General features: G+C 41.3%; 1 protein-coding gene across 1 annotated transcript in view; it reads left to right on the forward strand.

Annotated features, from left to right (window-relative positions):
* Positions 1-26,516, forward strand: part of exoc4 (exocyst complex component 4) — a 112,973-nt gene that overhangs the window by 75,724 nt on the left and 10,733 nt on the right. The window contains exons 14-19 of the mRNA XM_054624465.1: positions 7,432-7,568; positions 9,290-9,445; positions 11,195-11,373; positions 20,300-20,444; positions 23,102-23,280; positions 23,562-23,721. Coding sequence (XP_054480440.1) covers positions 7,432-7,568; positions 9,290-9,445; positions 11,195-11,373; positions 20,300-20,444; positions 23,102-23,280; positions 23,562-23,721 — 956 coding nt within the window. The remainder of the gene's footprint in view (positions 1-7,431; positions 7,569-9,289; positions 9,446-11,194; positions 11,374-20,299; positions 20,445-23,101; positions 23,281-23,561; positions 23,722-26,516) is intronic.

The raw sequence follows: 26,516 nt of genomic DNA on the forward strand, positions 1-26,516 counted from the left end.
TATTTGATTCTGTGTTCTCGTTTTGGCCTTACTTGAACTGCGATGATGTGCAGAATCACAAACTGGTCGGATCCATTCTCAGTGTTCTGAAAAGGTCAAAAAGAGGTTGTAGAATGAAAGAATAAGTTTCCTGAGTTTTCATTGATTTCTCTTGTTTCTTTCTGATCTCATACCCTTCTCCCGAATTTTGGCAGTCACCAATCCTCCAGCTCTTTGTGTATGTCTTTGAGTTGTTGTTATTATTGTAACTTTAATATTAACCTGGAGATTGGCTGAGCATACATGCTCTTTAAGAGGATTGTCGTGTAGTGACAATTGCACTTTAAGTGCACAGAAACACTTGGGAAATTTCACATTTTGCTACAAATGTGAAATGCTAATTTTAATTTATAGAATTTATTTTTTAGAGATACAGGCTATTTAAATCATCCCAATTGCCGAATTCTGTCCCATCACATTAGAAATGTTAATTTGTTTAATTAAAATTGAATTAGTTAAAACTCTCCAGTATTTGTGTTTGCATTATACTCTTTATACTCTTGTGCTAGCTTCTCTGTCTGACTGTCCGTTCTTAGTCAGTTAAAGAGGCGAATATATATTTAAGTAATTTATTGATTTGTGTTTATTTACCAGTAGATTTTTTCAGTTTCAAATGTTTTTAAATATACAGATATATATTTAAATCTGTAGGAAGTTAACAAGAGCAAATCAATGACTGGAATAAACGTTTAATTACATTTTAGTTTTGTTGAGTTATTCCAACTGAAAAATGGCAAGTGAAATAAACTTGTTCTTTCTGAGTGTTAGCAACTTAAGTAAAACAAGTTATTCTGACTTAACTAAACAGTTGTGTTTAATCAGTAGAATTAAGGAAACTGATAATTTGCTGATAAATGAAGTAAACACAACAAAGAAGGATTAGTTGACAAGATTCCTTTTTATTTTAACAAAAAGCCATTCTGAGCATCTAAATCCAAAGAAAAAGAATCCAAGAAGACAAATCCACTTTAAAACATTCTGCCTGTTACATGCCTTTGCTCCAGGAACACACAATTACAGTAACAGTTGACTCAAGTGAACTTAGTTGTATAACCCCTTCAGGCAAAACCTGTAATTTACTCATATTACATAAGTATAGTGAGAAATAAGTGAAGTACACTTGTGTAGTTTAAGTATTGCCTTTTGCAATATGCTCTCAAACAATAATGTAGAAGAAGTTACTTTTTCTTCTACTAAATAGACTAAAATCATGATACATTTTTGAGTCTAGCTCAGCTCAAAGACTTTTTCTTTGCCTTCTTCTCGGCGCTCTAGGTGTAACAATCCCCACCTCCCACCTCCGCCTGGTTATCTCACACCAAACACATCCACTCCTGAGGTTCTCACCCTGCTGCCCCGGGCCGCAAACCTGCCTGTGCCATGGAAATGTTCCTCTCTCACAAATGTGACACAGCTGGGCTTTTTCTTGATGCTTTTTATATCAATATGCCAGATATGAATTATATACAATATATATGTGTGTTTGTAAGTGTGTGTGTGTGTGTGTGTGTGTGTGTGTGTGTGTGCGTGTGCGTGTGTGTGTGTGGTGGAAGAGAAAGCATTTAATTGAGTGAAGAAAAACAGCCTCACCAACTGCAGCCTAAGGTAGTACAGGTTCACAGCATGCAGCGCTACCCCTGACATAGACTCGGTTTGTAACGAGACATAATCTTTGCCTTTGGAGTGAGTGAGTTAGAGAGAGAGAAGTTAAAAATGTCAGCTCTACCACAAACTTGCCCTTTGGTTTGAAAGAAGGTTTTTAGCTGTGGGCGCCTGATAAAAGTCCCAGCTTGAATTTTTTTAGAAGCTAGAAGTTAATGTTCTGAATTTGCAAATAACAATGTTTTTGTTGCTGTGAGAGAACACACGTTGTTGTGGATGTCTGTGCACGTGTGTCTCTGTGTGTGTGTGTGTGTGTGTGTGTGTGTGTGTGTGTGCGTGTGCGTGTGCGCCGATACAATGGCTCCATATAGGCTTAATGGAGCACAGAGAGGATCATACCCCCCTCACAGAACACATTAACAGCATTATAATATCTTATGCAGACGTTTCTTCACTCACACACACCAGTGATGGCCTAACTTTTTTTTCTTATGATTAATAATTCAGAATAATTGATTGTAATAAGTGATAATAAATATATAAGATGGTAACTACATCCCTCTCACACCCACCAGAAGGAAATTCTATTATACTGGTTGTAAAAACACCAAGGGGATTATAGAGTTTTTGATAAATCGACTTTTGGCTTAATATGTGGAATCAAATCTGAGCTATTGTGTGATTTCTAGGATTAGCACATATTTCACCCCGCATTTGTGTTTTTTGTGTGGGGTTTGAAAAGGGGTGTGTGTAATATGGAAGCCCATCTGTAATCAGCCAAGTGTGATATTGCTCCTCATCTCTCAATTAGAACACTTACAAACCCCGCATTAAGCTTTGCAATAGAAGTGATGATGACGGAAAAGGTGGAAAAGAGAGATGCGTTCTGATACAACTCAATTATGTCTTCCGAGAATATGTCTCTTGATTTCATAGTAAAATGTTTTAACGCCATACTGGGAACAACAAAGTTATATGTTTGTCCAAAGTTGATCATTTAAACATAGCCAGACACGTTGACTTATATGATTCAGTTTGCAGAACTCAGGTTTTGCCCCCAAAAATTGATGAAAATGATGGGCGTGCTGTGCAAATACATATACAGGTTATGAAATATACAGCAGTCCATCAGAGGGTTGAGTACTTGAACTTGATTAGATGTGACGGCTACTGATTGGTGACTTCCAGGTCATAAACTGTAGGAAGTGTGTCTATAAGTAAATATGTGTATATGAGTGTTGATTTATGAAATCATACATTTAAATTTGAGGAGGAAGGCAATCTTGAAAACTGTAAATTCAGTCAATTAAACAACACATTAGTTTTCTTGACTCATTTATATCATTTGAAATAACAGCCATGGCCTTACTGAATAAATTCCCATAAGGCTTCCAGGCCAAGTTTTGCCATCTTTTTTTCTTGTGACATTATACACACTTCAATAAACAAAAGCACGCTGCCTTGTTGTCAGAGTTTAAACAAACTTGAATACAAACCCACCCCCCATCACACACACACACACACACACACACACACACATACAAAGAAGCATGTGTCGCGGTTGAGCGAGCACAAGCGTTAGGGGCCATCCGGTGTGCGTCGGGGGAGTCTTCGGAGTGTTTCTCGACTGTGACGTTGATGAATGATCTGTCAAGACAACGTCCCACTCATGTCCAGCTACCCCCCCTTCTTTTTTTTGTTTACCCAGGAGAGGGACAGCCTGTGTGACAGAGGTTATCTTTGCATGTGTTCTGGTTTTGCGCGGGCGTGTGCCATTGGGTACACGCACTGCTGAGTAAGTATTATTTTGGCAAACCCCCCCTCGGTCAGACGTGTGAATGGCACGGGCTCGGGGCATTACACGAGTCACTGGGTCGGGGTCAGGGTGTGAGTGAAATGGCAGAGAGCACGGGGTTAAACACTCTGAACCCTGCGCAACCTTGAGGGCCACCCCACTATTCTTAATGGTGAAAATCCATGATCCGTTTCCGATTCAAACCTGAGGCCCTCAGGTCTCCCCCCCCCCATCCCCCTCTTCAACAGCTTTATCACAGAAACCTTATAGAACAACAACTATCCACACACAAGAGTAAATAAAAACCACTACCTTCCTTTATACCTCGATAACAAAATACAGCAGCACGGAGGACGACGTCCCTGCTTAGCGTATTAATGTCGCTCTGTGCTTTTTTTTGCTTTTTACTCACTCCATTAAAGGAAATTACCACTTTTAGCAGCAGCTCAGTGTGGTTGCTGTAGTGATGACCGTGCATTAACAGTGCTTTTTTCCGCTGAGGCGCCACTCTGAGTGCAAGGCCGAGTCTTGTTGCTGTCATTAAACCACCACGGCCATGGCCTTCATTTTCACTCTTAACGACTACAGTTTAACCCAGCAGAATTCTCAGATCCATTTGCAAGACGCTGGTCTGATTTCCACCTTGATGACCGTGCTTTTTTTTTTTTTTTTCTCGTATTAATGATGTAACAGAGTCGAGGCAAAGTGCAAGCAAGCTCAGTTTCAGGGCTAATGCAATACTGTGAATTAGAATTAAAAGAGAATTGTGGGTGTTTTTCCACATGATAGCACAGTACGTTGATCTTTTGAGCTTGAAACGTGTGAAAGAGAGAGGGAGAGAGGGAGGTAGACGTAGACAGAGACAGAGAAGCCTCCACAGTGGATGTGGATGTTGTCTCCTCTGTAACGGTCAAGAGAAGACGGAGGAGATGTAGCCGGAGACGCTCTCTACACCACTCTCGCTCACTCTCTCTCAGCCCTCCCTTCCTCAATCTGTCCCTTGATTACTTTTTAATGATTTCTGCTGCCTAAGACAAATGGCTGTGTTAAATGAGCAGAATTAGACAAGGGAGCTGAGCGCCGGAGCATTTGTTAGAGCAGAAGTAATGGATCGGGCATCCATTGTTTACTCTTCTCCATTCACTGGCTTGGCCTGCGATTGAGCTCCATGTCCTCAAAGTCCAGGCGAGAAGAGTGGAGGGCCACTGTTGTTATTCTGACAGCACATTTACATAAACATATTTGCTGATTCTGTAGACCATAATGATGAATTTCTCATATTTATCTGTATTTTTTATAATGAATGTCATATATTTTAATGGGTAAAATTCAAGCTTTAGCAGCTGGATTAAGGCTACAATATAAAGCACATCCTGAATGAGACTTTATAAGATGTATGATTGAATTAAGTCTGATATAACAGGTTTAAAATGATCAGTTGTTTGGATATTACACATATGCCTTATTTTTATAATTTCTATTTACTTTGTAAACTCAGTACTTGATGTTTTTTTCTTGATGTATCCTGATAGCACTCCAGTTTTCCCAAAAGGATTGTTGTGTGTACTAGATCCACCCAGTTTGATTTATCAAAATTATAAAATTCTTGCAAAGTCAATTAGATTAAAACAACTGTATCACAGTAATGGACTCCACTTATACTGACTGAAGAAATCAGTCATGCTGAAGCTTCCCAGAGCCACCCACTGAATCCCTTTCAGCCTCAGCGATGCTGACCCTATAATCTGACCTCCCTGGAGTAGGCAAGCAAAAAAAAAAAGAATTTCCCTCCAGCGATCAGAAAAGGGTAGCATGTTATTATCTCTGCATTATTACCATAGTCACAGTAACAGAAATGTCCAATGTCGTCATTGACAATGCTTTTTTTACAGTGTTAAGTGGTTTGCAGCAGGTGTTCTCAACCCATTTAATTAATTTAAGGCCCACGTCTGATTTGTTAAAAAAATGTTGAGGACCACCTTCCAATTATATGAGAAAAATAACATCACATGAGAAAATAAAGAAATGAAATAAACTGGGCGGTGCAGTAAATCTGTTTGCCACGGTCAGATAAAATAATTATTCTGCTTCCCTCGCCCACGGGTGGAGAGTAGCTGCTTTACAAAACCACCAGCCTACACTAAGATGTGCTGGTAGCTGCTGCCAGAGCTGCACTAACAGCGAGCCCTCCTGCAGGGTCTGTGTGTTTCTTCTTACCCTGGCAGGCTGACAGGGAGTCAGGCATGGACAGTAAAGGGTGCTCCCTTGGCAGAGACAAGGCCTTGGTTAGCACTCCATGGGCACGGGCACTGCTATGGATCATTACTCCCCTCAGTGGAGAGTGTGTGTTTGTGTTTGTGTGTGTGTGTGTGTGTGTGTGTGTGTGTGCGTGTGTGTTTGTGTTTGTGTGTGTGTGTGTGTGTGTGTGCGTGTGCGTGTGTGTATGTCCATTCTTGCCTGCTTGTGACAGAATGAGGTGGGGCTAAACTGAAACACAGTAAGAGCTATTAATATTAATATCATTCTATCACATCAGGAATCTCTACATATTTTTGATCAATTACAGTCACTACTGCCCCCTACAGTCTTTTCAGCATCTTAGGAAACTAACTACCAGCCTTGACTATTACTTAAGTGAAAAAAATAATTAAAAAAATGCTAAAATAGCAGAGATAATACTAATTATTATTTTGTGTAGAGCCTGGCATTTTTACATTTTAATTTTACCTGTCCAAGATTCAGGCATATTATTGATATCATACGGACTACATGTTATATTTGTTTTACTGTTAATCATTAGACTAGTAAACGAGAAGTTGACTCTGGAATAGATTATCTGGATTGTCTGTGTTTTCTGCTCGGTTCTGGCAGCACTAGCCTCTAGTTGCCAAAACTTTCCACTCCTGCAGTTGTTTGCGCCCACCACATATCATTTCCATTTTATTCATCTTTGACAAAGCCATTCATTTTTTCCATTTCACACCTAAACAATCGAACTCAGTATTAAGTTTGCATAGGAAGAATAGCGAGATGAATATTAATTAATCTATGATTAATAGAAATCGCATGTTTACCTTAAGATCCACAAGAGACATAGTCTGTGTGTCTTTGTGTAAGATTGCTAACTGAAATTTATATTTACAGACAGAGAAACAACAACTATTTTAACTATTTTTACACACACACAAATCACACAAGATCCCCTCTCTGTGTGTCTTTGTGTGGGATTGCACACACTCACACACACACACACACAACAACACAACGACTGCGTTTGTAGTCGTAGCGAGTTTCAGAGTGAGTGCGACAAGGCTATCACCAGACTAATAGCAAGTTATCACTATTATTGGAGATGTAGGATAGATTGGTTAAGTGCCAGGAGCAGGCAAACTGGAACCTACTGAGTTGTAATCTCATTTAACAGCTCTTGAATTGCTCAAAGGTGTGTGTTTTTGGAAAAGTTTGCTCCCCTGTGTGCATGTGTGAGCGTGTCTGGGGATGTGAAGCTGCTCTGCTGTTCCCGGGCCAGCTATTAGTCACGCAGGAGTGGCTAATCTGTAATGGCTGCTGTCACAGCCCCGCCATGGCTCCTGGTGATGGGTGCACTGTGACAAATCCACACACACACACTCATTTTCAACCTGAGAACAGACACAACACAGAATTTTTAAACGCCCCCAAAATATGTGCACTCACACCGATTCACTTACATGCAAAGAATCGACCGCTCCATCAATACGGTGTTAGTACTTCTGACAAGCTCTCCAGCATGAGTCATCAGTCCAGCCGCAGGTGACAGATAGAAAAGTGACGTTGGAGCCGTTCTGTTATATTGGCACTGCGGCAGACTGGATCCAATTGAGCTCTTGTATACAATCCTTCTTTCTTTTTCTGTGTCTCTTAAGTTTCTCCTCTTAAAGTTTAAAATTGGACATTTTCTCATCTAAATAAAACCAACCAAACACTCATTTCTCTCCTCCTGTTTCTGCCTCCAGAGCACGGTGGTAGTGGAGAAGTCCATCCAGGATCTGATGAGCCTCATGCAAGACCTGAGTGCCTACTCCAACCAGTTCCTTGAGATGGTTTGCGACAAGCTCAAAGAGTACAAGGAAATCTGCAACACAGCTTACAGGTAAAAGAAGAAGAAGGAGGCAAGCTCACGGGCAATGGGATCTGAAATCCTTTTTTTTCTGTTACTGGGGGATTACAGACACTTAAACATTTAGTTTTTACAATTTTAATTCTTTACAGGTTCTGTAACATTAAAAAAAAAATTCATTAAGGAGCTTTCTTCGGTTACATTTGAAAAAAGGGTTCAGTTTCACTGATTGATAAAACTGTTGCAGGTATAAATGTGTGCTGTTTTGGTTAGGTCGCAGTCTTTATTGCTGCAAAGCTTCATTAGAAAAACGTAGGGAAATGTTATTATCGTTTTTATAAAGGCTCAGCATTGAATGTTTATTTTTAAAAAGTATATGAATTAGTTTTTAATGTTTTTTTGTTTTTTTTTACACACTAAATCGCACACACATTGGTCGCTGTGAAAGGCCATCCATCTGTGCTCCCCTGGGACCATGTAACACCTGGCCAGGTGAAGGTGTGTGTGTGTGGGGGGGATTAGAGGAAATGGAGGGATAGGAGAGGGAGTGATGAACGGGCCAGGAGATGCAGGAAGAGGACTGACAGACTGCTGGGAGTCCATCTGGACTCTGTCACAGGTCAGCCTCAGTCTCACCGGGGCCTCGGAGTGAGAAAGACGAGCCCAACAGAGGCTGCCAAAGTGGATGTGTGTCTTTGTGTGTGTGTGTGTGTTTGCTGTGTATGTTTGTGTTCCTGTGGGCCTTTACACATGAACAACACTGTGTGTGTGTGTGTGTGTGTGTGTGAGGGGTAGATATGAAACCCTGGAGTGCTTCTGTGTCTCCTGTACAAGGTGTTTTAAGATATTAATTGCAGCACCCAGCAGTTCCTGTAACCCAGACATATGCACACAAAGAAAGTATATGTTGGAGGGCTGCCCCTAATTTCTCTTCACGCCAAATCAGAGCTGCTGTAAAAACACTTTAATGTTCCAGTACAGATGCTCATGTTCAGCTCCCTGACTTATATTAGTATTCACTGTTATGCAGTTGACTCATTTAAAGCTACATCGCTGCGGCTCTAGAGCAGTGGCAGTTTGTCGCTGAACATTTTAACGTCTTGACTTTTTGGTGGATTGTCCTGAAATGTGGTTCAGACGTTCTTGGTCTGCAGTGTTACTTTTGTAATTACTTTTTCCATCACCTCACGTCATGACAGGAACCTCTAAATATATAGTGAATTCCATTCAATCTTGGTTATCTATTGATAGTAATTCTATATATTATATATCTCTATAATTATGTCTAATTACTTTTTTACGTAATGCTATCACTGACATTAATGCTTTTCTATAACCTATGAAAGAATGATCCATTTTCATGCTCTGTTTGAGTATGACCTTGTGATTTTGTATGGTTTATTATGTCTTTTTATTTTCTTTTTTGATGTCATATTTTGTGTTGTTTATTTATCTTGTTTTTGATTTTTTATTTTGTTAAATGTTTTGTATAACTGTGCTTGTATTGTATAAATGTCGTTGAGAAACCACTTGAAAATGAGATGGTACATCTCATGGGGTATTCCTTATAATACATTTCCATATATATATATATATATATATATATATATATAATCTAACTGTAACATTTTAGCATGCTAACATACCAATATTTAGGCAGCAGAAACTTCACTCTTTACTAATCATCTTGCCATTATTATTGTTATATTTCATAACTTGCCTGTCTGAACGTTGTTTTGTCTGTGTGTCGTCAGGGGTGTAGTCCAGTGCGAGGAGAAGCTCACCATCAGCGCCTCCTGGTCCAAAGACGAGGACATCAGTCGTCTGCTCCAGTCGCTGCCTAACTGGGCGAACATGGCCCAACCCAGACAGACGCGACAGAAGAGAGAGGATGAAGAGGACTTTACTCGGTAAACATCTCAAATACACACACACGGAACATATGTTCGAGTTCGCATCAATGTGCAGATGTCCGTGTGTTTGCACATTCTCAATTCTGTCAACTATAAAACTATAAAAAAACAACTATTCTCAAACAAGTAGAGTAACAAGCGCACACTATACACACACACACACACAAACAAGGAGAAGTAGACATGCACCACCACACTTGAGCGATCACGCACAATAAAGCCTCCCTCCCCGTCCTTGCTCTTTTATTCGCCCATTATTGAACCCTCTGTTGTTGACTAAGATGCACCCATAAAATGAGTCATGATTGCTCTTTTAAACACCCTCTATCTGAAGGAAGTGGGGAAACGAGGGGAAGATCAAAAATAGGAAAATATAAGGAGAGCAGACGGAGGCGGGGATGAGGGGGGGGGGGGGGGGGGGCAGTCTTATCGAAATTGCCTTTGAAAGTGTGCACTCTTCAGGGAACACTGGAGCTCATCGAAGCGGAATAGTAAAGTAAATAAATAAATTGGTTATGTGGCCAAAGAAAGTCAATCTGTTGTGTGCACGCTCCCTGCCGCTCTCATACTCCCTTTCTCAAACACACACACACACACACACACACACACACACACACACACACACACACACACACACACACACACACATATTCCCGCTCAGGGTTTAGAGATAACAATGGGGAGACAATAACACTGTTTGATTTGAGAGCCGTAGATGTTTTCATCACTATAAAAAAGGGGATTAGCTTCTGCACGACTGGCAACCCAGTGCGTTAATGAAGCCTCATTAATAAACTTCACATGGCTATGTGTGCGTGAGAGAATATGTGCTTTAGTGTCTGGTGTTTCTCTTTTACCCATTTGTTGTTCAAAGGATCTCGATCTTGTGGGCATCCCGGTGGCTCTGGAGGCCGGTCCGCATGCCGTGTGTTTGCAGCACTGCGGTGTGGAGATTTTAGATATCCAGCTTCCCCGCTCTGTCCCCATATTTGTTGCCAGATCCCAGAGTCGTTTGTCCTTCCCGAACCACAAGCGCCTTCTAAATATACTGAAAAAAAAGGGGTCTTGATCTCTATGTCTTTGTTTTTCAAACCCTTTAAATCTCTGCGGTCTGTTTGTCCTCCACTTCTAAATGCCTCCATCACCTGTTGTTTTTCTCTCCCCCCCCCAACTGTTTAGCTACGAGCAACTCCATCCTTTTGAAGTGACTATGTCTACACAATTGCTTTAACTTTCCCTTTCTTCCTGACATCTCTGTCTTTTTTGTTTCTGCTTATCAAGTTTGGACATTCTGACATCTCTTCCCTTACATAGTCCCACATCATTGTGCACAGACGCATGGGATTATTATAAAACTTCAAACCTCTTCCAATAAACAAACTCTTTATAAGCAGATCAAGTCATAGATTTACTTGTCAGTCAGTCAGCAATCCATTATGTTTTATTTTATGAAAACTGGCCACTCACTGCCTCTGCAGCGCAGACATTTTAGACTTTTTGAGTCTAACCAGTAACGGGTAATTTTCAGAAAAACTTATTACTGTAGACTGATTATAGGGTTTTTCATAGTCCTACCTCTTAGTCATCCGACATATAATTGTTCTTTTTGATAGCAGTCTTTTTTGATTAAGGGTGTTTGCGGTTTTGATTGATGTCCAAATAATGTGTTTCTCTGCAAACAAGATATTGTGCATATTCTTCTAAGCACATAAAACTATTTGATTCCACACTTTCTGCATCATACAGGGCGGCTTTTGCTAAGGAGTCGGAGGTGCTGACCGGTAACCTCGGAGACAAGCTAATCCCCCAGAATGAGATCCTGCGGGACGTCAGTGACCTGAAGGCTCTGGCCAACCTTCAGGAGAGCATGGAGTGGCTTGCCAGTCGCCTTAAGATGTTCTTCACCAACCTGCCTCATGCCTCCAGTGAGTAAGGGGTTTGTCATTTGGGATATGGAAGTAGTTGACGCTTTAGGTGGTGCTAGAAAATACCTAGTCTGCACACCTTGTTGTCCATCCTCGTAGGAAGGCGAAAGTTGTTCCAATTGAGCACACCTGACAGTCGGGGTAATATCTGGCACTCAAAGAGAAGAGCCAGACGTGGTAACCGTTTAAATAACAGCTCACACTTTCAGATAATCTCTCCTGGCCTTGCTTTTATAAAGGAGGTCATTTATAGCTATAGCACCTGGTTGCACACACCAAAAGCTATGACATAAAAAGCTATGTACAAAATGGAAAAAGGGCCCTTGAGAGAAAAGTTCGAACCCAACATACTTTCTCACCGAAATACAGTTTGAAAATCACTGCTTGAAATGGGTGTGAATGTTGGATTGTTGATATTGTAGAGTTACAGAAATCGTCTGGGGCAGTCGCCTCAATCTTTGAAGTTGGAGAGGTCTTTGAGGGGGTTTTGAAGCCGCTAGACCATCAGTGATGAGGAGCAACAAGCAGTTATAATAGAGAACACTAGCACCTAGACACTCATGCAGACCTCTTTGTCATACGCCTCATCTCCACTGCATGGTACGACCTGACAGACTTTTTCAGTCAATACCATTGACAAAAGTTGTGGCTTGTACCTGGTATTAATTTTGTTGTCAACCTCGTCGAGGTTAACGCTCAATATTAATGAAGAACATCACCCCTCACCTCATCTGGGGCGGCTGTGGCACACGAGGTGGAGCGCTTGTCCCACAACCACAAGGTTGGTGGTTCAAACCCCTCTACAGTCAACATGCCGAAGTGTCCTTGAGCAAGACACCTAACCCCAAGTTGCTCCCCGGGCGCTTCAGCCCGCTGCTCCTCCGGGATGGGTTAAATGCAGAGAATTGTAATTTCCCCATTGTGGGACTAATAAAGGATTGATTATTATTATTATTATTATTATTATTATTATCTCCTTATTATTATTATTATTATTATTATTATTATTATTATTATTATTATTATTATTATTATTATTATCTCCTTCTCTCCTAGTTCTACTGGAGAAAAAAACCAACACATTTGAAGTCTCCTACTTCTTTGCATAAAGAAGCTGTCTTATCTATGCATAAAGGCAAGAAACTGTAACATCACTAGATATGTACAAAGTGATTGACAGACTGTATGCTGATTTTCATCACCTAACTATCTGGATTCTCCCCCCAAAAGTCCTGTTCCTTCCTCTCAAGGTGTTACTACGTTGATGAAATGATATTAGGAAAAACATTTTTTGACACATTTACATATGCAGTAAATTTTACACCCACACCCGGCACACTGACGCCAACGCAGACATCTGTTGCCGTGCACTTGAATATTGTCTTTGACTCTGACACATGAATTCTGCTTGTCGGATGCATTGCATTGCACTAGAAATTAGGCTTTCCTTCCTGTCATTTTCTATCATCAGTTTCTTTTTTTTTTCTTTTTTTTTTAATTTGGCTTGGCAAAAAATATTACTTTTCAGTAAAATACTGAGAATAGATTTCAGGAGTATGATGGTTTAGTGCAGCCTAAACCCTGGAGACACATGGGAACCGGCCTCTGAGACCCCAAACATCTCCCTGTAGAGCAATATTACATCTTAGACTTTTTTTACAGGAGACGTTGCTACTAATCTCTCAGGTAATTAAGCAGTTATTGATCAGAAAAAAACATTGTCTGGATGGTTTATGGAGGGTCACAGTCCGAGGTATACAAAGTTTTCTCATCCATAGCTGCAGCACTTTTGTAGCCTTACCTGTGTCTCATTAACTTCTTGTTTGAGTGTGTTATTATCACACACTCATTACCTTCTCTACTGGAGTTGTGAAAGAGCACATTACACACACACACACACACACACACACAGACACACACACACACACACACACACACACACACACACACACTCATTATCATGGCTCTGCCTCTACGAGTGTGTGTGCATAAATGCGTACTATAATCAGGACTCTCAAAAGCATTTCATACATCACCTGCTCAGTCATCACTTCTGAATCATTAATCACTGATCAAAATGAGGTGTCTGTGTATATAGGTGTGTGTGTGTGTGTGTGTGTGTGTGTGTGTGTGTGTGTGTGTGTGTGTGTGTGTGTGTGTGTGTGTGTGTGTGTGTGTGTGTGTGTGTGTGTGTGTGTGTGTGTTTCCATCCAACACGTCTCTATGCAGGTCTTATTAATCACTAATCATTAACAGTAATGCTTTTATCCTCATTATCACCTTAAGAACATGTTTAATCTCTTGATGGAGCTCCTCGCGTCTTGTAATATTCTTCTTCAGGTCTATATCTTTTTCATCAACATCATTTGATAGCAGTCAAGGAGTTATATTCCCGTTAATGACTCTTCCAGTAGGGTTTTATTACTTGTAGTAGCAGTCTCTATCTTTATCATCAAAGTTATGGTATAATATGTGCAGTATAACATAAACGGATGACTATTTTTTCAGTCATGTTTATTTAATGTGTTGTTGTTTATGTCATTCTAAGAAGCTCATTTAATATTTTAGATATTTAGATATTTTTGTCCGGCTGAGTTTCTATAGTTGAATGAGTAATGATGCTCTTGAAGACTCTGTTTATCTTGAAAACGGCTCAAATGTCCGAGTACTCAGACAGCACTGGATCAAAACCTGCAGTAATCATTTGCATTTGATTGTTAAATATACGTAGATGTTTTGTCTCCTTTTCATACTGCTCTTTTGTTCACCTCTGTAGTTATTGTGTGACAGTACTCTGGAGAAACTTGGCCATGCTTGCTGCAGTATCTTGGTCCTCTTGGCAGAGCTCTGGGAAATGATGCACCTCTCCTAGAGGGATAGAGGGAGGGCTTCAGGCTTTATCAACCATGGTCACAACTCTCTAGCTTAGATTGCTCGTTGAACTCGCACTATTTTTTTGCTCCTCTTTCAGACATAAAATAATTAAATGAGAATTTTCAGATATTCTTATTTGGGCTTGACTTTGTCACTATCTCCTTTTAAACTGTTCGCTCCCACTCACACTCTGAGGCCAGCTTTCTTCGTTTATTCCTAGATAAGAATTCAATAAAAGTATGGGAAGGGACGTGACATAATTATCATTAATTCTGGCGGGTGGCACTAATGGGAAGGATAGGGCAGTCACTTATCATGCTGGGACAGCCTCCGTATTGTTCATTATTTAGTGTTTGCCGAGCTGATGACGGACTACGTGTGTGTTGGCATGGGTGTTAGTGTGTGTGTGTGCGTGCGTGTGTGTGTGTGTGTGTGTGTGTGTGTGTGTGTGTGTACACATAAGCATGCACTGTGTAAGATGGGACAAGGGTACGGCAGGGAAAAAGGACCCCACCTTATCTCATCCTCCCCCCCCACCCCACCTCACATCTTTGCCTCTCCAAATTGGATTTTATATTACAGAAGCAGTCAGGTATGAACAACTCATTTTCCTCTCCCTTTTTTTTTTTTTTTTTTTTTTCTTTCTTTCATTCCTCTTTCTGACTCTTTCGCTTCATTCTTTGCATCGTAATATTTTCTTTCTGTCTTGCTAATTCTTTCTTTCTCCCTTTCTTTTTTCTTTCTCTTCCTTCTTTCTTTCTTTCTTTCCTTCCTCCTCTTCCTCATTCTGGCACTAGTCTGAGCACTGTTCTCTCTTTTTCTTCGAGTGGTATTGGTCTGCTGGGTTCTGTCCATGGCTGGGTAATCTCTTCAGTGGATGTTTGGTTTGGTCACCTTCCTGTGTGATTGAATCCTTCTGGATGTGTAGTTACACACATTGTTATGCACTGAAGTATAAGTTTGTGTGCACTTAGAGATTTGTGTATGGATATCTGTGAATGTCACATTGTTTGTCTGAAGAGCATGTGAGCCTGTATGTACAGTACCAGTGAACAGTTTGGACACACCTTCTCATTCAACTACTTTGAAGAATGTAAAATATAAAACATATTCTGGTTTGTTGAGCATTTGTTTGTTTACCACATAATTCCATATGTGTTCCTTCATAGTTTGGATGTCTTCAATATTAATCTACAATGTAGAAAAAAATAAAAATAAAGAAAAACCATTGAATGAGAAGGTGTGTCCAAACTTTTGACTGGTACTGTATATGTATATGTATGTATATATATGTATGTGTGTGTGTGTATATATGCAGACAGACCACTGATGGTGATTTGCCGTGAAGGTGGCTGCAGAAATGGTCTTACCACCCATCTGGTCACAGGACTGGACTTTTAATCCACTCTGACAATATTTACCCGACGGCACACACACACAGACGCCTGAGGGGCAATGTCAGCATGACAGCCATTTTACTGCCGCTGACTGCTGTGTGTGTTTATTTGAATTTTAGACATTTTTAATTCTATTTGCCAGTGTGTCTGGAAGCCTAGCTGGATATTTGTGTACTGAACACGGATCAGCAAATAGGAGATCGTGAACAGTTTGAAGAGCTGTCAGACCTTTTTTTGCAGACTTTTGCTGCAGAGCAACACTTAATATTCTTTTGTGCAAATGTGTGTGTTCATGTAGGAGGCCTGACGATCATTAGGAGGAAACAGGCCTCTATTCTGTGCTGCAGGGTTTCCAGACACTAACCATGTGTTCTCCTGGTGGGAATAAGTTCCTTCTCTCTTCAGTGGTTGCTCTGCTGCATGCGGAGGGCTTATGGAATACACTTTTTTTTTTAACCTTGACAATGGTGAGTGCAGGTCTTTCCCTTTAGCTAGTTGACTAAGAACTCATTCTTATTCACTGCAGAGGCCTGGGGGACAAGTTGCAGTGGGAGAAGATGGTGTTTTTTTTTTCACTATGAATCATTGTCTTTTGTTTCATCCATGTGGGTTTTCTTACTGTTTCTGTCCAACAGTCTCGCATGTGCTGATTCTCTCTCATTATAAGACGCTATTAAGCAATTTGGGATCTTCACATTTACAAATCTATCGGTTTCATCCTCAATTTTTAGCTCTCTCTTCCCTCTCGCTTTCTCTCCGGACAGCAGTGGAGATCCCCGTGTGCAAACGTTCGTCCTCCACCAGAGGCAGCAAAATAATTAATAACTCCCCCTCTCTCTTACTCAGTCATTTATGAATCATTCATCATTCCACCACTGCAGGATACTGTCCTTTTGCTTATCTCCCTTTTCTCCTCATTCCTCCTTTTTTGTGCCTTTTTTAGACAAAATAGATCATGATTTGTATCAAATGATAGGCCTTGTATTTGTCAATGCCACAGAAAATGTCAAGTAATATCGTTGTGTTGTGTTCTTAATTTATTGTTTATCCCCTTAATGGCACGCACGTCAAAGAGTGCGAGATTAGCTCTGAGTTAATATGAATTGTCCGTGTATGTATGCATCTGCACGCTGTAATGTGTGTAAGATTGTGAGTTCCATCACTGATCTCCTTCCTTAATGTCTGCCACCCTCATCTTCTGCAGATGGCAAGCGACAGACGTTTCTCTTAGATGGGATTCGAAAATAATTGGATAAGCACAGCGCGCACATACACGCATACCTACACATGAGTGCATACATAGATCCGTGACACGCACATACATATCCGCACATTTAATCAGCAGGGAAAGAAAGGGAAAAAAATAAAGAGGGCAAGAAAGTTGTCAGTCAGGACCAATGAGTCGTCTCCTTTTGCCCGTCTGTCCCTGACTCTAATGGCGCCCCCCCATGCTGCGACGCCTCCCGCGCATCATCAAAGCACTGAGGCCGGGGGGGAGGGGGCGCTTGTGTGTATGTTTCTGTGTGTCTGTGCACGTGTGTTTTTTGGGCATTTGTGTTTGTGTGTGTGTGTGTGTGTTTCACGAAAGCCCCCCTGGAGAGACCTCCAGCAGTGTGTGCCACAGCAAGCCCCCTTTTTCCCCCCTTTCTGCTGCCAAAGTGAGTGAGTGTAATGCACATGAGAGGGAGCAAAAAGCCTTCGAGTCACTTTCACACACTCGCCTATGTGCACATACACTTTTGGAGGGAAAACACTCCGGCAGGCAGAGCGAGGGGAAATGCTCTCGGTCTCTCTCTCTCTCTCTCTCTCTCTCTCACACAAAACACAGCAACACAAGCTAAGAGAAGGCAAAATGGTCTTTATCAGACAAATAGACATGTGCCTCTGCACCAAACACTTGTTGTTCATGTTCCTATCATTCCACTGCTTCCAATAGACCTCAGTGAACTCATGGATCATTCAATGCAGCGTCCAGGGTTACTCAGCTGTCCTGTAATTGTGGCTTTCAGTTTAAAGGGGCGGTATTGTGTTTCAGTGCTGCTTTCTGTATCTATTAATGATCTGATAAGATGACTAGGGAGAATAAACAACATCCGCTAAATACAATCAAATGAAGTCTATTAACGTCATTATGCTCCGCTCCCATGAGAAATCACAGAGGATTCCTTTTCTGTTAGGACCAATCTTGTTTGTTGTTCCTGTGGCTCATTTAGCCGGATCAACATCGAAATTGCCAACATTGAGATCTTATCCTCGGCTCTCAGATTTGTGTCACTAGCAAAGATATCATGTCTGTCGATTGACTTTTAAAATAACAAACTTTACCGTCGTACATACGATCAAACAGTCTGTGCAATGTGAGATGAGTCTAATGAGTTAGTTTTGTGTGAAATAGTCAGATGAACAAAAAAAAAGCCAGATTATGAGGCTATAATGTTAGCCATGCTTACCAGCTAATTATCTCAACTCTGGTTCCAACTTTGGAGACAATGGAAGAATCTGATTTAAAAAGAAGAAAAGTAGGCTCAAAATATGTGGTTTACTTATTATTTTGTGGAGCAAGAAGAGAGAGGAGAAAGAATAATAGATACTGAAAAACCCGTGGGTTTCTTTTTGTCAATAATATTATAAAAGTCTGTGATTTTTCTGAGAAAAAAGTCTGTTGGAATGATCAGTGCTTAGCAGTCAGCAATAAGCTATTTTTTTTGCAAATTTGAGTATATATCTGAAGTTAGATTTAAATGGTAAATGGACTGTACTTGTATAGCGCTTTTTCTAGTCTTCCGACCACTCAAAGCACTTTTACATTACTAATCATTCACCCATTCATACACTGATGACAGGAGCTACCATGCAAGGTGCCACCTGCACATCAGGACCCTAACTAACATTCATACACATACATACACCGCAGGAACAGCCTGCGGGAGCAATTTGGGGTTAAGTGTCGGACACATCGACATGGACTGCCGGAGCCAGGGATCGAACCGCCGGATCGAACCGCCGATCCTCTGATTGGGGGACGACCCTGCTCTCCACTGAGCCACAGCCGCCCGTATAAGGCAGAGTCAAAGTTTTTCTGGGTATTTAACAGCCTCAAACTGTTGCAAATGACTGCACAGCAGTGTCCCGTCACACACACACACACACACACACACACACACACACACACACACACACACACACACACACACACACACACACACACACACACACACACACACACACACACACACACACGTTATCAACAGGTTTACTCAAGAAGACAGTTAATTAGCAAGTATATTCACAGCATGTACATATAGCACTTCTAAATACACAGCCCGGCACATTACATGCACACATTTAATAGGAAATACAGTCTCCAGCCGTTTATCTCTGTACGTTAGACACACAGGCAATAAACGCAGCTGTCAGAGTGATGTCACATCCCATTCACAGGTGTGTTTGCTTTGTTGATTGGATGGTCATGGCACATACCTCTCTGCTGTTTGAGTAGGCCAATGGTCTCTGCTCTTATCAGGGGTTCATTTAGAGGGACTGTAATGGGGACAGAAGCACATATTCACCGGCACAACCAACATGGACTCACTACAGGAATGCAGTATGTGAATTAACCAACGCACAAGTAATGAAACCCACAACTTTGGATGGAATCACCTGTAATATCACCTCCCATCTGTTTTGGTGGATATCAGTCAACGGTATTAATCATAGAGAGGGAGGACAAATGAACAGATTATGTCGGCCTTAGTGTAGACTTGCAGCCTGTCTGTTTAGTTTTTTCCTCACAGTGCATGTGTGCCTGTGTGCATGCATGTGTGACCTTCGGAAGGGCAGGAAGAGTAACTGGGGAGCTGGCTTTGACTGCGGCACATCGATCGTGGACCCCTGCATTCTCCTGCTCAACAGTCACTCTTCCCACACACACACACACACACACACACACACACACACACACACACACACACACACACACACACACACACACACACACACACACACACACACACACACACACACGCCTCATTGACCAAATAGACTTACATATGACTGACGGGGCCAATTTCTCTCCCTTTCCTCTACTTGCTAATTTATGGCCATTGATCTTCACCGGGCTGAATTTATATACACTCATCATGCTCACTGGCTCTCTCTCTCTCTCTCTCTCTCTCTCTCTCTCTCTCTCTCTCTCTCTCTCTCTCTCTCTCTCTCTCTCTTTACTTACACACACATACACACAGGTCTTTTGTGTGGTTTACAATGCAGTGCACTGACACATGCTCCTGCTGTCTCAGCACAAGTGGCGAGAAGAAAGTACAATAACATGTTGAAGGACTGAGGAAGTGTGTGTGTGTGTGTTTTTTATTGGAACTAAGCTAATGGGTTTCTTTTGTGTGTACTGTATGAGTGGGTGTCATTTTCAATAAGAAATGACATGGATGCATTTATCTTTGGAGTACAGAACAGTACAGTGTGTGTGTGTGTGTGTGTGGGCACAGAGGTCAGGGTCAACTATAGAGTAACACCTCTGGAGCTTAAGGCGCTGTAGGAGCTTGTTCAAGCACTTCTTCAGAAGCATCCAGACATTGAGACTTCATCCGAGGTCTTTAATGGTGACGTTGTTTGTCTTCCTGTCCATTCTGTCCGTCCAGGTGTGTCTCCATGCTCAGCGGACAGCCAGGTGGTTGGGGAGAGCGAACGGAGCCGAGAGCAGATTCTCCAGACCCTGAGTGACCTGTCAAGGGGGTTCCAGGATATTGCAGACCGCTGTCTCCTGGTGTTGCACCTGGAGGTCAGGTATGCAGGAGAAACTCACACACACTTGACAGAAAATGTCAGGAATGAAAACACACGTAGGGGTTTTATATGGTACTAATACATTTATCTTATCATGCCCTTGTTAGTCTTCGAGGTGTCAGATGGACACAGTTTCTCCGGCAGAACCTTTATGAATGCTCCAAAGTCAAAGTTACTGACATTAAATGGTCAGGAGAGCTTATTTCTATTGTTAAAACACTTTAAATTTTGAAGTTTTCAAAGGAAGTCAACCCAGTCTGAATAAATCTATTAAATCAGGTATCTTATTTATTTTATTGTATTTATAAAACATGTGTTTCTGCTCTTATTAGCTATTCTGCAGGTAAACCATATCCTCTTTTAGTCATTGCACTAAACTACACTCAAAGTTTTAATATACGGTAATCTGTATTAATCTAATATAATCTAGTGCTCAAAGCAGGTCGGGTTGACTTGACCTGAATGTTACATTTTTGAAACACAGCCTCCTCACACATTGTTTGCTATGTAAGCCGGTACAGTGGCGTCATATGTTGATGAGTCACAAGTTAAGAGGTGACGCTGTCTTCTTTTCAAGGTTAGATGCATGTTTACTCACCAAAGAAAGCAACATATTTAATTACATTTACTCCCCATATTGCCACATGCCAGCTAGTGCACCTTCACTAGTATCTCTGTCTGTATCATGCGTTGGGTGTGTTTTATGTATGAGCTTCAGTTGATGCGTCAAATGATGCGAGCAGCCAGTGTGTTGCACTTTCATCTTCTTCCCAATAAATGTAGAAAAGATTTTCTCTGTTGTGTGTCTTCTCAGCTGAACATGAACAGATTGTGACTTTAAATCATTTACCACCCAGTTACCATCATCATACTTTACAAGCTTAGAGGGTATTTCATTAAATGTTATGGACAAAATAATGATCAGTGGCACCATAAATGCAAAAGTTCAGGAGTTCAGTTTATACTTTATGCGCTTGAATATGTGTTTGTGTGAATGTCAATAACCAAGTTAATTTACCACACCATATACTCGCTCCCCCACAACCACTAATAGTCCTCCATCATCCCCTCTCCTCTTCCTTCCATCCCTCCATGTACCACCATTTCCCTTAAGACTATTGTAAAGCTTATGCAATATTGTTTATGATTCCAGCATGAAACCCTCCCTGAGGCTGATGTCAAGCTATATGCTACACTCCATTGACTCTCCCCATCTAGCGAATTTCCCCTGATAGTGGTACCAGTTAAATGAAGCCATGAGGAAGAGAGCAAGGGGGGGAGGGGGAGGGAGGAGATGGGAGAGAGATGAGTGTGGAGGTTAAAGTGATGGTGGGGGTTAAAGGAAGGGAGGTACAGTAGCTAAGTGGAAGAAATGATTGAATAGAGAGACGGATGGAGGCTTTGAGAATGTGTGCTGTAGTTGTTGGCTTTGCCTTAGGGGGAAGAGACATTCACCCATATCATTTTATACCTTTCTGCTCAGGGCACTGTGATGATGGAATTATGGGAGTATTGACTCCTTAAGTCTAGACCGAAATGAGCCTTCCACAGACCTAGAGGACCTCAGACTGTGATGGAGGTGTTTAAAAGGGCAGAAAGATGTAGCACAGTGTTAAAGGATGTGTTCAAATCCACTCCTTCTACCATTACAGTCTTCAAACTAATATGAAAGATAAATGTTACCATGGACATAAAATGTTAACATGGATAAACTCCAGATAGTATTTTTTATTGTCCACAATATCATGTTTTTTTTTCATGTAGAGCCAAGAATGGTTTGCTACTTGACAGTTATCAAAAAATAGAATAAAAAAAGCATGATATGATGTGGTCTCCTGTAAATCAGCCTGTTTTGTGTTATTTGGATATGAACTTATTTACAAAATAGAGAAACTTGTGGACCGTTCTTATGCCATAATTACTTCATCAGAGCTGCTTACTGGCCAAGGGCACAAAGTCGTGTTTGTACCAATTCTTCGTTCAACTTTCCCTGAAAAGAAATCTAGATAAAATGTAATGAAACATATAAAATGCAGTATTCTAGGTGTAAAGATGAGCTTCTCTGGCATACACTCTATTAATGATGAAAAAATGCTTTTGAAGGCACAATTCCCCACCGTTATTGGACATGAAAGACTCATGGTATGAAGGAGACTCAGATATTCGCAGGTTGTTATATTTAAATACAAGACCTGAAGTGGAAACCTTTTTTAATTGGCTATATGATTTAAATTGAATGCATGTTTAAGTATTTTTTTTATACCTCAAACTGTTGTAAAACATACTGTAATTTAGCACTTTGCTCTTCAGATTGCCCTTAACTTAACAATAAAGGAATATAATAATTAACTTAACTGACTAGTATCCAGCAGTGATGTAGTGGTATGTGAATAAGTGGATACATTATAAATACTCTAGACATTCTATTATTCAATTCAATTAAAGGTGTTAGAGTAGGTATATATAAAGATATATATACTAATAAATATTTTAAACTCTAAGGACATTTTCTTAGAAAAAATACATCTCATACATTCTCACCTCCTCCTACATTTTGGGCATCATAGCTAAATCAGATCGGAAATGTAAAGAGAACAAAGTCAGACATCTAATTTTCCACTTTCTCAACTTCTTTATCCCACCACGTCTCCATCCAGGGTGCATTGTTTCCATTACCTGATCCCCCTGACTAAGCAAGGCAACTATGCCATCGTGGCCAATGTGGAGAGCATGGACTACGACCCGCTGGTGGTGAAACTGAACAAGGACATCTCAGCCATAGAGGAGGCCATGGGGGCCGCCCTGCAGCAGCACAAGTTCCAGTACATCTTTGAAGGTCAGCAAGGACCTGGGGTGAAGTATGAACGGCTGCATGGGGGAACACTGTCAACCTTCCTTTTTAAAGCAGAAGTTCGTTTGTGTCATGTGGATTCACAGAGATGGTTGAGCACCTGAATCCAACGTGAAAAGGATGTTGAGAGAAGATACTTTCCCTATTCCCTTCTTTTTCCCCTTGTATGCTCTTCTCTTCTTTGAGTCTTCTCTGTGCTGAGCTAAAACAATCATTTTCTTCTCCTTCTCTTCTTCCCTCTCTTCTCCTCCCTCTCCTCTCACCAGGTCTGGGTCATCTCATCTCCTGTATTCTAATCAACGGGGCCCAGTACTTTAAGAGGATCAGCGAGTCTGGTATCAAGAAGATGTGCAGGAACATCTTTGTCCTCCAACAGAACCTCACCAACATCACCATGTCCAGGGAGGCTGACCTGGACTTTGCCAGGTAAGAGTCTTTTTTTTCAAGTGTTTACAGAGTTAGCAACAGAGAAGTTCACCTGGAGCATTTATTGTGCGGAATGTCTGGAGGTAAATTTGGCACAAACATCCATCTGGACTCAAGGATGGACTGATTAGATCTTGTGGGTCAAAGATAAAGGTCACTGTGACCTCACACGACATTTATGTGTTCAGCACACAAACACATTTTTGGCCATAGCTGAAATTGACTGGTTGATGGAGGGAAACATCCGTGAGGCGGTGATTCATAGGGCTTGACTTGTATATGCACTTAGTTTCCAGCAGTATGGGTTTGGCAGAAGATATTTTCTGCAGTCAGTGTCTCTAAATTGTCGCGCTCTTGCCAACCCTTTATAGGTGCTTGCTGGTTTCCTTAGCTTTTTGCTGTTGTCATGGTGATAAAGTATCCGATATCCCTTGTAACCCAAGATAATAATAACCTTATAAATAATATTATTAACACATATTAATGTGTGGAAATCTGCTCTACAATCACTGATAATGAAACAACTATCATTTCTTAATTATATAAATCAAATATAATATCTAATTAACTGTATTATGAAGCCGTCAAAGCAGAAATAGACAATACACACTGGCTGGTGATCAGTTTAAATCTATTGATGTATTGGTCCAACCCTATTACACACCTGCACAGACACACACAGACACACATACACAGACACACACAGACACACACACAGACACAAACACACACACACACAGACACACACACAGACACACACAGACACACACAGACACACACAGACACACACAGACACACACAGACATACACAGACACACACAGACACACAGACACACACACACAGACACACACAGACACACACACAGACACACACACACACACACACACAGACACACACAGACACACACAGACACACACAGACACACACAGACATACACAGACACACACAGACACACACAGACAGACACACACAGACACACACAGACACACAGACACACACAGACACACACAGACACACACACACACACACACACACACACACAGACACACACACACACACACAGACACACACACACACACACACACACACACACACACACACACACACACACACAGACACACACACACACAGACATACACAACGTCCTCAGGTTTAAACAGCAACTATATCAATGCACAAGGCAGGCAGATGGTCAGACGGATTGTCAAGCAAACTGTGTGTGTGTGTGTGTGTGTGTGTGTGTGTGTGTGTGTGTGTGTGTGTGTGTGTGTGTGTGTGTGTGTGTGTGTGTGTGTGTGTGTGTGTGTGTGTGTGTGTGTTCGTTTTCATACATTTATATTTTGTGAGTCTACCTGCTGTTGCTCAGTGCTGTCCAGCCCTGACAGGCATGGGGGGGAAGCCAGCGCTCAGATATCTTTGTGAAAAAGAAGGAGGGAGGGAGCAGAAGGGAAGAAAGAGAGAAGAAGACATACAGAGTCGAATGATATATTGTATTCATATGCTTTTCTTTTTCAGAAGCTTGTGTCCTTGACAGAACAGAGCGTGTGATGGAAAAGATGGAGAAAGAAAGGAGGGCTTGGGGGGAGGTAAATTGAAAAACTAAGTGAAAGGAAGTTATAGAAAAGATGTCTTTCATAGGAGAAGGCATAGAATGGAGTTGGGGAAGACAGCAGAGAGAGATGAAAGGGAGAGAGACACAGATAGAGAGGAATGGAAGAGATAGATCAAGTTGAAATATGGAACGGAGTATTCGAAGAGAAGGACAGACGAAAACTTTTATCAGCCTGATTATTAGATATTATCACTTTGTTTTCAGCGGTCAGTGGGTGTCAGTCTCTTTCTATTTCTTTCCTCATCTTGCTTTTCTTCTATTCCTCACGTTGTTCATTTGTGGAAAAGCAAAAGAAATGGAACACATACTCTGTTACAGAAATAGATCAACTTTAATTAAACTTTGAATTTCAAAGATAAGCCTGAGAAATGCTTCTTCCATGACCTGATGAAGGTTTTACCTGAAAGCAAACATTCAGATTTTGAGGAAAAAAAACTAAAATTGTGTTATTTTAACAGAGTGCTTCTTTCCTATTTCTTGTTCCTTCTACCTTATTTGTTTTTCAGACACCATCTCAACTACCTGCTCACTTTCCTAACCTCAGTTTTCCTGCTTTTAATAATTGTAGTTATAAAACGTGTTGGCCTGTGCCTGCTATGCTGTGTTGATCGGTTAATTAGCTTCTTTTCACCGCTCCTGGAATCCTTATGAGTGTGTCATATGTTTGAGTGGATAGGTGCTATTGTTTATGATACGCCGGTATTGCAAGCCAAGTTTCCCCTCCAGGAAGTGAACTGAAATGTCCTGCACTGTACTGGGTGTGGAGGACCACTGGTTAGTATGTTATTTCTACCCTCTGTCAACTTTGATTATGGAGAAAAGCCAGTGATGGCTTCTCTGTCTCTCCTCTCTTTCTCCCGCTCTCTGATTACGAGGCGTGGGTGGTGTGGAGGTGTTGATTGGGAATTGCAGAGCGCATTGTTTACACATTCATGGCTTTTTGGATTGGCCGGCCTCCGGCTCCGAGACACACCAACCAAAACACACACGCACGCTCAAACCCCCCACACACACTCACTTACACACATGTGATATGTATCCCTTGCTCTCAACCCATGCGCAGACTCTCAGCCAAGCTAATCAGCATTTTCAAATCACCATATTTATGTTTAGGACATGAATATTCATGAAGCGCGCTCCGTAGCTCGCACCTGTGAGCAGAAGTGACCATACGGCCTGCAC

The sequence above is a fragment of the Anoplopoma fimbria genome, chromosome 23 (assembly GCF_027596085.1).
Source record: "Anoplopoma fimbria isolate UVic2021 breed Golden Eagle Sablefish chromosome 23, Afim_UVic_2022, whole genome shotgun sequence".
Lineage (NCBI taxonomy): Eukaryota > Metazoa > Chordata > Actinopteri > Perciformes > Anoplopomatidae > Anoplopoma > Anoplopoma fimbria.